The 13,101-nt window shown below is 35.8% G+C and overlaps 3 protein-coding genes across 5 annotated transcripts in view; 1 reads left to right on the plus strand and 2 right to left on the minus strand.

Moving 5' to 3' along the window:
* The window catches only part of LOC125061450 (zinc finger protein 43-like), a 343,312-nt gene that overhangs the window by 215,084 nt on the left and 115,127 nt on the right, over window positions 1-13,101 (minus strand). The gene's annotated exons all lie outside the window — the stretch shown is intronic.
* On the plus strand, window positions 7,331-9,786 carry LOC125061457 (protein ALP1-like). The gene is made up of 2 exons (XM_047666927.1): window positions 7,331-7,697; window positions 8,654-9,786. Exons 1-2 carry the CDS (start codon window positions 7,405-7,407, stop codon window positions 9,537-9,539), a joined length of 1,179 nt encoding a protein of 392 aa, XP_047522883.1. The 5' UTR covers window positions 7,331-7,404; the 3' UTR covers window positions 9,540-9,786.
* Window positions 10,501-12,811, minus strand: LOC125061460 (putative nuclease HARBI1). Of its 3 annotated transcripts, none has more exons than XM_047666931.1 (6): window positions 12,604-12,811; window positions 12,278-12,499; window positions 12,015-12,211; window positions 11,466-11,598; window positions 11,251-11,392; window positions 10,501-11,126 (listed from the first exon to the last, which is right to left on the minus strand). In XM_047666931.1, exons 2-6 carry the CDS (start codon window positions 12,497-12,499, stop codon window positions 10,690-10,692), a joined length of 1,131 nt encoding a protein of 376 aa, XP_047522887.1. In that variant the 5' UTR covers window positions 12,604-12,811; the 3' UTR covers window positions 10,501-10,689. The 3 variants fall into 3 exon arrangements, with proteins under 3 accessions (XP_047522887.1, XP_047522886.1, XP_047522888.1); XM_047666930.1 differs by having other exon boundaries at window positions 12,587-12,811; XM_047666932.1 differs by lacking the exon at window positions 11,251-11,392 and having other exon boundaries at window positions 12,587-12,811.

The following is a 13,101-nucleotide window of genomic DNA, read 5'->3' on the forward strand; positions in this document are numbered from 1 at the left end:
TCGCCATCCTGCCTTACTTAGTAAGTCGCCATCAAAACATCAACGAGTAACTTATTCCAGTCAGACGCATCAATCTCCGACCGTCAGTAAGTCACCCTCGGAACTGCAACAAATGACTGACTCAAGTCTCGAACCCTAGGGATGCGTCCAAAACTAAGTAAGTCACCATCGAAACATTAATCAGTGACTGATTCAAGTCAGTCTGCCTCAACGCCAGAGCAGCAAACAAACCTGCGTCGATCTTCACGTAAAAGGAAGAAAGTCGAGCACCAAACTGTGACTTTATCCACTACGCCCGAACGAGTAACTTATTCCAGTCAGACGCATCAATCTCCGACCGTCAGTCTTGAGTGCCGGATACTATAGATGCATATGTCCTTTGTTGGGAATTTATTGCACCATTGTTAGAATTAGGGTTATGTGGTACAGAGGATTTTGAAATTGATTTATTAACGTTGCTACCACTATGAGTTTGACTACCCTGCTGTATAACTTGGGGCTTTGAAATAGGAGCATGGTCTTCGTTTTGGGGCTGGTTACCCTGTTGTGTGACCTTGGAATTGTAATTGGAAATAGAATTTATTCTACGTAGAGGGTGAGTTTCATTTTGGGGCTGGTTACCCTGTTGTGTGACCTTGGAATTGTAATTGGAAGTAGAATTTATTCTACGTAGAGGGTGGCCTTCATTTTGGGGCTGGTTACCCTGTTGTGTGACCCTGGAATTGTAATAGGATATAAAATTTGCGGTGTCATTTGGATATAGCAATAGAGGACGTTGAAATTTCGGATTCGGGAGACACCGTCGGGAGTCCTTTATTCGTTTAAAGGATTATCTGTCTCATCGACACCATAATCTTCATAAGAAGCTATTGCATGAATCGGTTGGTTCCGATTTTGAAAGGAAGTAGTAGGGTTTGTGCGGTTGTAGTTTGAATTTTGATTGTTTCCAAATTTCCTATTATTGTATTCTCGTTTGCGACAACCTTCAATAGTATGCCCTGGGGCCTTGCAATATCGGCACACTATAGGATTAGAGGGCCTAAACGCGGCAGATGTTGTATTATTATTATAAGCCAAGTTTATATGAGGAACCTTATTCAATCCCATTACCATTAAAATGGCCATAAATGTTTTCAGTTCCTGAAAACTAGTATCACTCCACTGTTTCATGCGTGATTTACGTTTTATATTTCTTTGATTTGTTATTAAGTAATTTCGTGCGTAATTATTTGTCTGAGACACAATTTCGTAAATCATGTCGTCTGTTACAAATAACTTATATATATCTTCAGGAGATTTTGCGAATGGGGGTACCTTCAAAGCATTCTGTTCCAAAAATTATTTAAAACTCACGGGACTTTCAGAAATATCCTCCCGCGCTCATCTTCACCGTTTTTATTGGTTTGGCAGCCGTGCAGTGTTTCTCCCGTGTCTAAAGTTTCATTTTATACGTCTTGATTTCTATCTTCAGAAGATAATTTAAGTTCTATTCCTGCAACATCTTTTAATGAATGAACGCTCTCTGAATCATTTGTTTCCTCATTAGAAAGATCGTAATCTTTATCACTATTGTTATCACATAAATTTTCAACATTATCAAAATCACTTAAATGAGTTTGTAAACATGTTTTTCTCTATGGCCTTCGTCTCATTACTAGAAATACTATTTTGTTCAATAGAATCTGACTACATAACACTTGGTATTTTTTTGGAATGTGTTCTGTTTTTAGCTATGTCCTTTTCGTCGCAACTAATTTTATCTTCGTTGATAACATGTAACGATTTGAAGATGACTACATTAAGTATTATTTTTAATCTTATTAAAATAAATGTTACATACCCAAATTACACTAGATTTCGTTGTATTTGGCTTTTAATAACGTCATCCATCTCCTTCCTTATAGATTTAGTTAAACATGTTTTAAAATTTCCACAACATAAATATATTTAAATACAAATAACTAGTATGATAATTGCAGTAGACATAAAATAATGATTTTTTAAGTGATCTTCTACATTTGAAAAGTGACTGGCCATTCTGTGCGAAAACAATTTCTTCATCTTTTCTGTACGACTTTCCCATTTTTAAAATAATTTTGACACAATTACTACTTATATATTTTTTAAATGTTATACAGCTCTTGATGCTAATGATATAATGAGTACAAACAAATAAGATGAAATATAAATCAATGTTAAGACAAATAGACAACCAGAAAACAATTAAATGTACGCACGTATGCACTCCTGCCAACGTAGACGCATTTTCGCTATTACGCGTTGCAGCATTTCTGTTGTAATTTACTACCTACATTAATTACAATTATTGCGAATAACGTCGTGGTCGTTTTGCTAACGCGGCCACTGCGTGTGGTGTATGTAATAAAATTATTCGTAATACTAAATTTTGATTTCGGTTTATTATTACCAAATGGGAACCTAGTAGTTTACTGGCATCATTAAGTGATTCTAACATATATTGGATTTCTTGTCCTATTTCAGATAAGAGAAATCGTCAGAAAACAATAGGTGGCTTAGGTAGGCATCTTTAAGCTTAGTATCCCGACCTTTAAAATTTTTCGAGAGGGATGCTGTAGTTGCTAATACTTCTCTTTGTTATTGTCCTGTTTTCGGGTGCGCAATTTTGGGTTTCGGTAGTCTGGAAATTCAGGATCCCTGATTTTACGACTTGCAATTTGCAATTGCATATTTTATGACGTCTTGTTCTAATGAAGACTCTGAAACTTGTATATGTGTACGCGTATGGGTATCAAAAGGTTTAGTAACATTCGGTCTTCTTTTAATGTCACCTACTATAGTCAGACAAACCTGTCTATGGAATTAGTTTAATGGTTCATCTGTGATGGGTATTTCAAGGATAGGATTTTCAGCGGAAGTATGTGCTGTTACAGTGGTAGATCCTGGTAGTTCTGGACTTACTAACATTCCTTAAGAAGTGATTCTATTTCCTCGTTATTAATTTGTACACGGGATAAAGCGTCAGCGTTGGTATTATTTTTTCCTTTTTTGTAAATCACTGTTTAGTCAAACTCACTCAATTTCAGTCGCCATCGCGTCAGTCTCGAGTTCGGTTCCTTCAAATTCATAATCCACTGGAGTGGTTTATGGTCAGTTATAATTTTGGATTTCCTACCAAACAAATAGTCTAAAATAATTAGTTGCCCATACTATTGCCAAAAGTTCTTTTTCAATGGTACTGTAATTTGATTCACTGTCACTTAATGTTCTAGAAGCATAGCAGATCGTTTTAACAGGTCCTACTGTGCCTTGTGAGAGTACTGCTCCTAAAGCTACGTTGGAGACGTCTGTTGTCAGAATGAATTCTTTATTGAAGTCGGGATATTGTAAAATAAGATCGTAAGTTAGTAAGGTTTTGCATTTCTCAAAACATTTTATATATTCAGAGTCTAAAGTTAATTTGTTAGTCTTTTTAAGACATTTAGTCATCGGTTTCGTTAGTCGTGCAAAGTCAGGTATGAACTTCCTATAATAACCTAATAGTCCTAAAAATTGTTTAATTTATTTTGTTGTTTTAGGTAAAGGATAATTTTCTATGGCTCTAATTTTATCGGGGTTCGGTTTAATACCATCATTACTGATATTGATGACCAAGACCAAAAGAACAAAAAAGACCAAAAACTATCAAGGTACACTAGACATATTATCTCATTTTGTAAACATTTAAGGATGTTATCCATTACACGCTGAAATGTCGAAGGTGAATTTTTGAGTCCCATTGGCATGCGTAGAAATTCAAAATGACCGTGTTCTACATTAAATGCTGTCTTCGATATGTCTTCAGGATTCATCTCGACTTGATAAAAGCCAGATGGCAGGTCAAGAGTCGTAAAATACTGACATCTACCTAATTTGTCTAAAACGTTGGTGATGTTTGGAATAGGGTATTTATCGTCAATAGTCTTGTCATTTAACTTCCTAAAGTCCACTACAAGTCGCCATTTTCGTCTACCAGATGCATCAGCTTTCTTTGGGACTACCCAAATGGGTGAGCTTCAAGCAGAGTCAAAAGGTCGTATTATACTTTGTTCGAGCATTTTACTTATCTGTTCCCTAACTTCCTGACGGTGTACAAAAGGATATCGGTAACTTTTGGTGTAAACTGGGTTTTCATCATAAGTTCTAATGCTATGTTTGATTTTATTAGTGAAGGTTAATGGTTCGCCTTCAATGTAAAATTGTCAGCGTAGCGCTTACAAAGGGTTTCTAAATTTACTCGTTCTTCACTATTTAAATGGTCAGTTCTAAGTCTGTCTAAAACTTGGTTTACCCTGATGGTCCAGTTCAGTATAAGAACTTTCGAAGTTAAATTAGTCAAGTTGTAAAGGTCTGTCAATTGGAAATACATTGTCTTCGTTTGTCATATTTTCATCTTCTACTATACCAGTCCGATCAGTCACATTAGTAATGCATTCGTGAATAATGCAAATACTTATTAATTAAAACACATCACCATCGTCATGATGTATCGGTATACCAACTAAACGAGATGATTTCGCTGGTATTATTTGTTCTGTATCTTTTACATTGATAACGCAATAGAGGGATTTTAGCATTATCAGTGATTAATATATCGTCTCTAAAATCAATTCTACAGTTTTCTAATAAATGTAATCCTATCAAACCATCAAAATAATTGTGAAATTTATAGATAAATAGTTTTATATTTTTAACATCATTAAATTCCGGGAAACTAGGAATTGATATTGAATGTTCATGAACGCTTGTTAATCTAGAATAAGTAACTTCAAAAGGATCGTACATTTTTGGAATATTACTGAAATATTTGTCTACTGCTTCAGGGCTTATGAATGATTGGTTTGCTCCTGTATCAATAAGAAGTTTTAACGCTGGATTGTTAATTTTGATATAAGGTAATTCTTTTTTTGACTGTATATTTAATTCTATTCTGGTAGGGATTTTCGATGGCTCTGTTGAAAATCCTGACTTTCTACCTTTGGAATGTCTCTGTTCAATGTCTTTACTAGTACTAGGCAATATTATTATTATAGCGAGTATCCTCTATTGGTGGTAAGTCTTGTTGTTCATAGTACTGATTATTATCAGAGTCACAATAAGAGTATTGTCCATAATAGTCATTATAGTCATAGTCTGTATTACAATAATTATAGTCAACATAATCATTGTCATATTCATAATCATTATAATCATTAAATTCATTAAAATTAACTTCTCTAAACTTAAAGTAATAGATGGAGAGGATTGCCAAATTTTTGCCAATCATGACCGGAAATTCTAGGTGGTTTTGTCACGAAATGACTCACCCCACTCATAGGCTTTGGGCCAGAATTATTCTGTGGAGGGTTCCTGTTAGGTATTCTAAAACCACTGTTATTATTAGGCAATGGTGCTCGGAAAATTTGCTGAGTACGCGTTGGTTGCATAGGCATGCGCTGATGACTATTAAATTGGGGATTAAAACTAGGTTTATGCCAGCTAGGTCCGGGTAAAAATTTAGGAGGTTTAAAGTTAATATTCATAGTAGGAAATTTAAGGCCTGTTCAGACCTAAGCGGTATTCGCTACCGTCTGCGGCAGAGAAAACCCAGTGGGTATGCGGTAATATTACTGTTCAGACCTAACCGGTATTTGCTACCGTCTGCGGCAGGGAAAACCCAGTGAGTATGCGGTAATAATACTGTTCACACGAAAACGGATTTCGCTATCCTTGTGGGTAGAATTACGCGCGGTAGTCGAGTTTCGCTCAGAGAGGTAAGAAATTTGCGCCAGTTAGTCATTTCTGAGTCGCCAAAGAATATACACGTCAGTCACGTTGTAATTTCTGCAGAGCATCTGATTTTAGTGATGGATAGTGATGAAGAGGAAGTTTTACTTTTATTAGCCTTAATTGACTCACCAGTTAAGAAAAGAATTTGGATCCATGACATCAATAGACAACACCGAATTCATGGGGAATTCCACACTTTATATCCAAGATTAAGATTGGATGAAGATCGGTTTTTTAATGCATTCAGAATGACGACTGAGAACTTTGATGAAATATTAAATATGATAAAGGAAAATATCAGCAAATCATTCACTAAATATCGAGAACCCATATGCCCTGAAGAACGCTTAGCAATAACGTTGAGGTAAGGAAAACAAATTTGAATATTAATTGACGAAAATCTTTATTTTAGATAACTAGGAAGGAACTTTGATTTTTTACAATATTAACACAACTTTTATCTTAACCTAAAACCTTCTTATTTGATTTCTGAGTGTTTCTGTTGATCGTAATCTATTTCGTGTTCGTAATCGAGACCTTCTCCAGTCAGTGAAGGTGCTAGAGGTGATAGAGCATTATCTTGAATACAACGCAGAGCAGACTGCAGTTCAGAATCATTAGTAGACTGGGGACTACGAGAATAACATGATTGTTGAGACATACAACGATCATTTTGGCTTGTGTTAGGCTCACTACGAGAATAACATGATTGTTGAGACATACAACGATCATTGTGGCTTGTGTTAGGCTCAGTGGTGTAGTAAGATCGCAGTGTTGTTTCTCGTTGTAGACTACGTTCTTGCTCTTCTTCCAATTCCGCTTCCATCATAACTTGAGCTATTTTCATTTTTGTTATAATTTTACGTCGCTCAGAAAACCTGTCTATTGTTTTTGCATATCCAAGCATAACATGTTCAATCGACGATAATTTATGTGCTTTTGTATTCAAGTACGTAATCACTTTATCAACAGGATGTTCGTTAACAGAAGTCTTTTTTCTGGAACCCGAACGTGAAGTATAACGTTCGGATGATGCTACTGAACTTGACCGTTGTGTTGAATTTTCATTATAAGATTCGGGTTCAGTAATATTTTGGGTATCAGATACGCTTTCTTCTTCTCTTGCCACATTAGTATCAGTTGGAGCAAATCCTATGTGATCTTTTAAAAATTCCATTGAAGATGCCCACTGCCATTTGCTGTAACGACTGTAAGATTTAAACGCACTTTGGCCTGTAGTGGTTTTTGTAGGTTTTAAATATTTACCATAAGTGTCCCGTAGATTTTTCCATTTCATTTTGTCTTCATCGCCTGTAAAAAATATCGTTTATTTATAATATATTCAATTAGTTTTATTCATTAGTAATACTTAGACCAGTTTAAAACCCTGAATTTGTTTAGGTTAGTAAGGTGATAAATACTGAGGAATCTTAAAAACCAAATTTGGCCGTGGCCCCATGTCTACGGCACGGCACCGGCTACCGTGCAACGGCACGGCGCCGTCGCCGTGACACGGTACGACGCCGTGCCGTTGCACGGTGCCGCGGGCGATGTGCGCGGGGGGCAATTCTCAGTCGATATTTCGCAGTTGTTGTACTCGGACGTGGTTATCTGGATATGGATCACGAAATTATTCTCCTGATGTTACTAAGACGACGAATGAAAAAAAAACAGAAACAGAGGAAATTTTGGGTAAATCCATATATTCTTACAATGAACCAAGATGGAGGTCATTTCAAAAGGAAATATGAAGCCCTAAAAATATGTGGGAATGAGAAATTTTTTGAATATTTTAGAATGACCATAACAAGTTTTGAACAACTATTTACCAAATTAGCACCTCGTTTACAAAAACAATACGTGTTCAGAAAACCTGTTGATCCTATTGAGAAGCTTGGTTTAACTGTCAGGTAAGAATAAAACGAACTTATAGTAAATCAAAATATGTTTATTATTTGTATCACAGGAGTTTCAATGCGATTTTTTTCGCTCTAGAGTCGTGGTCCCCTGCGATGTTCTTAAATTATCTAACTAGATTTAAGAAAAATCGTATTCGGACTCCTGTGTGTTTGATAAGATATCGCTTAAATTATTAGATATGTTTTCTATGGTTGAATTTGGCGAAGTTTGGTCACGGACGCTTGTAGATGATGGATTGTGAGTTGTTTGATAAGTCGCTGTAGCTTCTTGTGATCTTTGGTAGCTACTTTGATATGCTGTCTGGTAGCCGCTGTATGACTGTTGATTGTATTGATATGTGGGTTGATTAAAATCTGTCAATATTTGCATTACACGACTTTGATAGATCAATGTTTGGTGGTCGTCTAGTTTTTCCAGAAATGGTAAAATTGATTTAAAAAAAGACACATGTCTGTTCTGTGCAATTTCTAAAGTTTCGATAATTTTGTTCTCAAAATCATCTTCAACGTATTTTCTTTTACGCGTAGGTGTAGCATAAGGTCGGTATCGTGACCTAGTATTTTCATTTGTCTTTGGACCTTCAGACTCTTCTTCCAATATACTACAGTCTGTTAAATTTGGTGCGTTTTTTTTTAAAAACATCAGTTGTTTGTGCAAATGATATTCTTTCAAGTTCTTTGCACCAGCTCCAGATTTGTTCGCAAGCTCTTTCTTTTTCATGTATTTCATGTAGTTGTCTTTGATGTTTGTCCATTTTTTAATTATGTCATGTCCTGCAACAATAAAACATTAGGTTAATATTTTCATGACTACATGTATTTATCATAGGGTATACAAAGTGTTAGCCAAAGTATAAATTCAAAAAAGCAATTCGAAAATTGAGCTGCTTAAACAGTTTGTGGTAACACTGTTCTAAGAAACTAGTAAATATATTTTCTCTTTTCAGGTTTTTGGCAACAGGGAATTCATTTAGAGATATGGAATTCACAGATTATCGAGGAAAAAGTACAATCAGCAGAATAGTGCAAGAAGTATGTCGTGCTATTTGGGACATTCTTTTATCTGAATGTATACCGACAATAACCGAAGAGCTTATGGAACAAATAGCGGAAGACTTTGACAAAAAAACAAATTTCCCAAATTGCATGGGGGCCTTAGACGGGAAGCACATTCGCATTAACAGTCCCGCCCACAGTGGATCTCTTTTTTTCAACTATAAAAACTATAATTCTATCGTGTTGCTGGGACTAGTCGATTCTAAATACAGATTTGTGTATGTCGATATTGGAGCGTATGGAAAAGAATGTGATTCGACAATTTTTCAGAACACAAAACTATATGAATTATTAATTCAACATCGACTCCCCATACCAGTTTCAAAGCCTTTGCCAGGCCTTCAAAAACCAGTTCCGTATGTCTTTATTGCAGATGAAGGCCTACCGTTAATGAGTAATCTAATGCGTCCATACTCAGGGAAACATTTAAGTATTGATAAAAGAATTTTTAATTACCGTTTGAGTCGGGCCAGACGAAATGTCGAGTGTGCTTTTGGCATACTTGCAAATAAATGGCGTATATTTCACAGGCCTTTAAACGTCAAATATGATTTTGCAACAGACATTATCAAAGCATGCTGTGTATTGCACAACTTTGTTGTATCTCGAGATGGAAGTAAAATGTCCGAAGAACTGTATATCGATGACTCCTTTTTGGACTTGCGACAAACTATAGATGACGTTTCTTTATCAAATCCAGTAAATATAAGAGACGAGTTTTCTAAATATTTTAATAGCGATGTTGGCGCGCTTAGTTGGCAATTAACCAAAATATAACTCAAAACCAGTCACGAAAAAAAAAGAAATTCCTACCTGCCTTCTATTATCAAGACTGAATTCCTATGTGGAAGAGACGTCATCTCAAAGTACACAGGAACTGTATGGTGTACAACCATTATTATAGATCTTATTACAGCAGCGCAAGTTCTATTTCTGCATAAAAATATATCTCGATGAGACCACGACTGTACCTACTCCATTATCATAAAAACATTAAAAACAAATAAATGTTAGTACTCACCCAGTTTTGTTTTTTCTTTAATGTCCTTGTCATCAAATGATTCAAAAATGTTTCGGCAAACATCTTTCCACGCTTCTGTTTTTAAATGTTTGTCCTTATAATTGTCATTTGTCTTGTCCCAGAGCACTGTACGTGCCTCCACTAACGAAATAAAGAAATCTACATCGATATTTTCCACCATTTTGTTTTAAACACATTAAACACATGCACGCACGCCACCTGCGAAATATCGACTGAGAATTGGCCCCCCGCGCACACCGCCCGCGGCACCGTGGTGCGGCACGGCGTCGTACCGTGTCACGGCGACGGCGCCGTGCCGTTGCACGGTAGCCGGTGCCGTGCCGTAGACATGGGGCCACGGCCTTATTCTTGTGGGTGAATGAAATTGATTTATTAAATTGTTTGAACGAAAAAGACTAAGTATGCGTACACTTGAATTAGAATGACAAAGTAAATTGACATTAAAGTCCCCACACACAATTAGCCCTTTATTCAAATCGTCAAAAAAATAAATGTATATGAAATGGTTCTAACTTTACATTTAGTGCTAGTTCTCAAATCAAGGGCGTAGAACGGAAGAGAAGAACTGGCAATAAACACTCCGCCACTCTTTTTAATCGCCATTTTTTTTTACAACGTTTGTTTGGAGCTGCAACCATTACACCATGTTCCACATGACATCTTAAGTAATTAATAATAACAACTTAAAAACAAAGACTTGTCCTCTTTTAGCAGGAAGCATAGTGAAATAGGAGCACGCACCCACACTCTCGTGGGAACAACACGCAAACACAGTCGAAATAACTAACATCACCGTATACACGAATCCAAGTACAACCAGTTACCACAAGTAGCACCCGTTCACGAGTACAACGCATGGCCAGCCACCGGCCCCCTCGCCATATTCTACGGAGAGACAACCCGACGCATAGACGAATAGATTGGTCTTGAGTTGTGCCAGATTGTTCTTATTAATTGAGCTCTTGCAAGTCTACCCAACTCTAACTCACTACTATTACCATCTCTTAGATAATATTGTGCCTGAAGCCTGTTCTCCATTGTGTGATCTTCGGTCGATAACTCGGGAGCAACCAGCCCTGCACGATTACATATGTTGTGTAGTACACAACAGGCTATTACAATTTTCCCCACAGTAATAGGGTCATAGTGAAGTACTCTATGTACTAAAAGGCACCGAAATCGTCCTTTTAATATACCGATAACTCTTTCAACAGAGTTACGTGCAGTGGCATGTACCTTATTATACATTGCTTCAGGTGATCCATTTAAAACATTAGGCACTGGTACCATCATATAGGCCCGTTGACAGTAAGCACTATCACCTGTAATAAAGAATATGAAAAAAATTAATAGAATTAAAGCAGGTTGTTAAAATTAAATTCAAAAATAAGATTATGTGTTAAATAAATTATAATAGGTAATTTAAAATATGAGATTATAGCCAACCAAGCAAATATGCAGTTTCATTGGAATTATTCACTTCCTCTAAATGTTCTTTTATGACAGAATTATTAAAAATAAAACTGTCGTGGAATGATCCACCATATGACGCATCCACATGCAAAATATTTAAGTCTGCGTCTACTATCTGAAATCAAATATTTTTTTAATTCGTTCACAATATTTAAAAAAAAAAGACTGGTTTTGTTTATAGCAATCACCAATTGAACATTTCTTGCATGATAGCCCTTTCGGCAATAATATCTTTCCTCATCTTCTGTAGGTCTTATCATTGCAATGAAAGTCCCATCCACACATCCAATGCAACCATTAATTTTGAACTTCTGGTAAAATCTGAAAATAATCATATTAGATGACTAGCCTACAAGTGCATTTATTCATGAGATTAAAAACGCCTATGGCTACTAAAAAAAAGCTGTTAGAAGATCTGAGTGTGTAATATAATTTAATCTTATTGAAGCTTGTATCATATAAAATATAGTTAATTCAAGGAGTGTGCAATTGACACTTGCTCATTAAGTGAAGACAACATAAGAAAACCTTTGGCCGTCATATAAATGGAGTGAGACAAGAATTGAAGTCTGATCACCTACTTATCTATTAAAAAAATATATATTCATGAAACAGACACAGAAGTATGTCTGCCTGATGTCCGATTGAAGTCTTACCAGACCTTTTACTTATTATGAGCTGCATTATGTTACTACTGATCAGCGTAAAACTAAATTACGTATCAATATAAAAGGTACCTTTCTTTAAGCAATTGCCTCTCTTGAGAAGTTTGAGGGAATCTTAAATATTTTCTTACAATGTCTGGATGGGACAAAGCATCTACCACATCATGAATAGACCGAGACATTGTGGGTTGCGAAACAAAAGTAAAAATATTTGCAGAAATTATTCTTTGATATGAGCCACTCGCGAGGAAGGACAGAGTACACAATATCTGAAAATCAGTGGAAATAAAAATAGTTATATATTAAATTTTCGTACTTTAAAAATATTTACAAACCTTAGTTTTAGTGTTTAAAGTTTTCGTGGTTTTTAGTTTTCCTTCTAGATCTTCGTCAACATCATCCACTAACTTTCTGGTGAGTCGAAAGAGGCGCACGTAGTCGTCTTCCCGTATATTTAATATTGTGTTCCGCACATTTGCTCCCTGCCTACGGCTTAATAAATTATCTAAATCTCTTGCTTCTCTAGCAAGCGATAAAAATAAAAAGGAATGAGCCATCTGTAAGAAAAAATATAAAATTAAGTTTAAATTTGAATTAAATGGTAAGATAATTTATTTTTGGTAAGAAAATGCTACTTTACTCACTTTATTTAATAACTTACCCTAAAATACAAATAAACTTCCTGTTTTTATATATTTTCTTGAAAAAAGGACACTCAATTGTAGCAAACTCACTGGTAAATGACGATTTCAGCGAGGGAAGAGCAACTTTTAATTTGACGTACAAAATGTACATTTAAATGAGATGAGATGTCAAATGGTATGTATCAGAATACCAAATACCAACAATTTTGGAGCGTAAGTGTAGCAGTGAAGCTTCCATGATTTTCTCTTCGGAAATTGCAAAGTTTATGGCGTCATTTAACGTCTCTAGGTCTCGACACCTGACAATAGTTGAAATTAGAGGTTTTAAGCCAATAACGAAATGGTGTAGGGCTAAATCGTGCATAGCTTCAATTCGGCCAGCTAATTCGCTCTTTTTCTTTTTTTGTAATAAATTGATTTCCGTTAATAATTTTGAAAGACAAGATTCGACGCGTAATGCTCACTAACCGAATTTTGTATGCAGTTTTGCAAGTCAGACAACAGTGCCGAATAGT

The sequence above is a fragment of the Pieris napi genome, chromosome 23 (assembly GCF_905475465.1).
Source record: "Pieris napi chromosome 23, ilPieNapi1.2, whole genome shotgun sequence".
NCBI lineage: Eukaryota > Metazoa > Arthropoda > Insecta > Lepidoptera > Pieridae > Pieris > Pieris napi.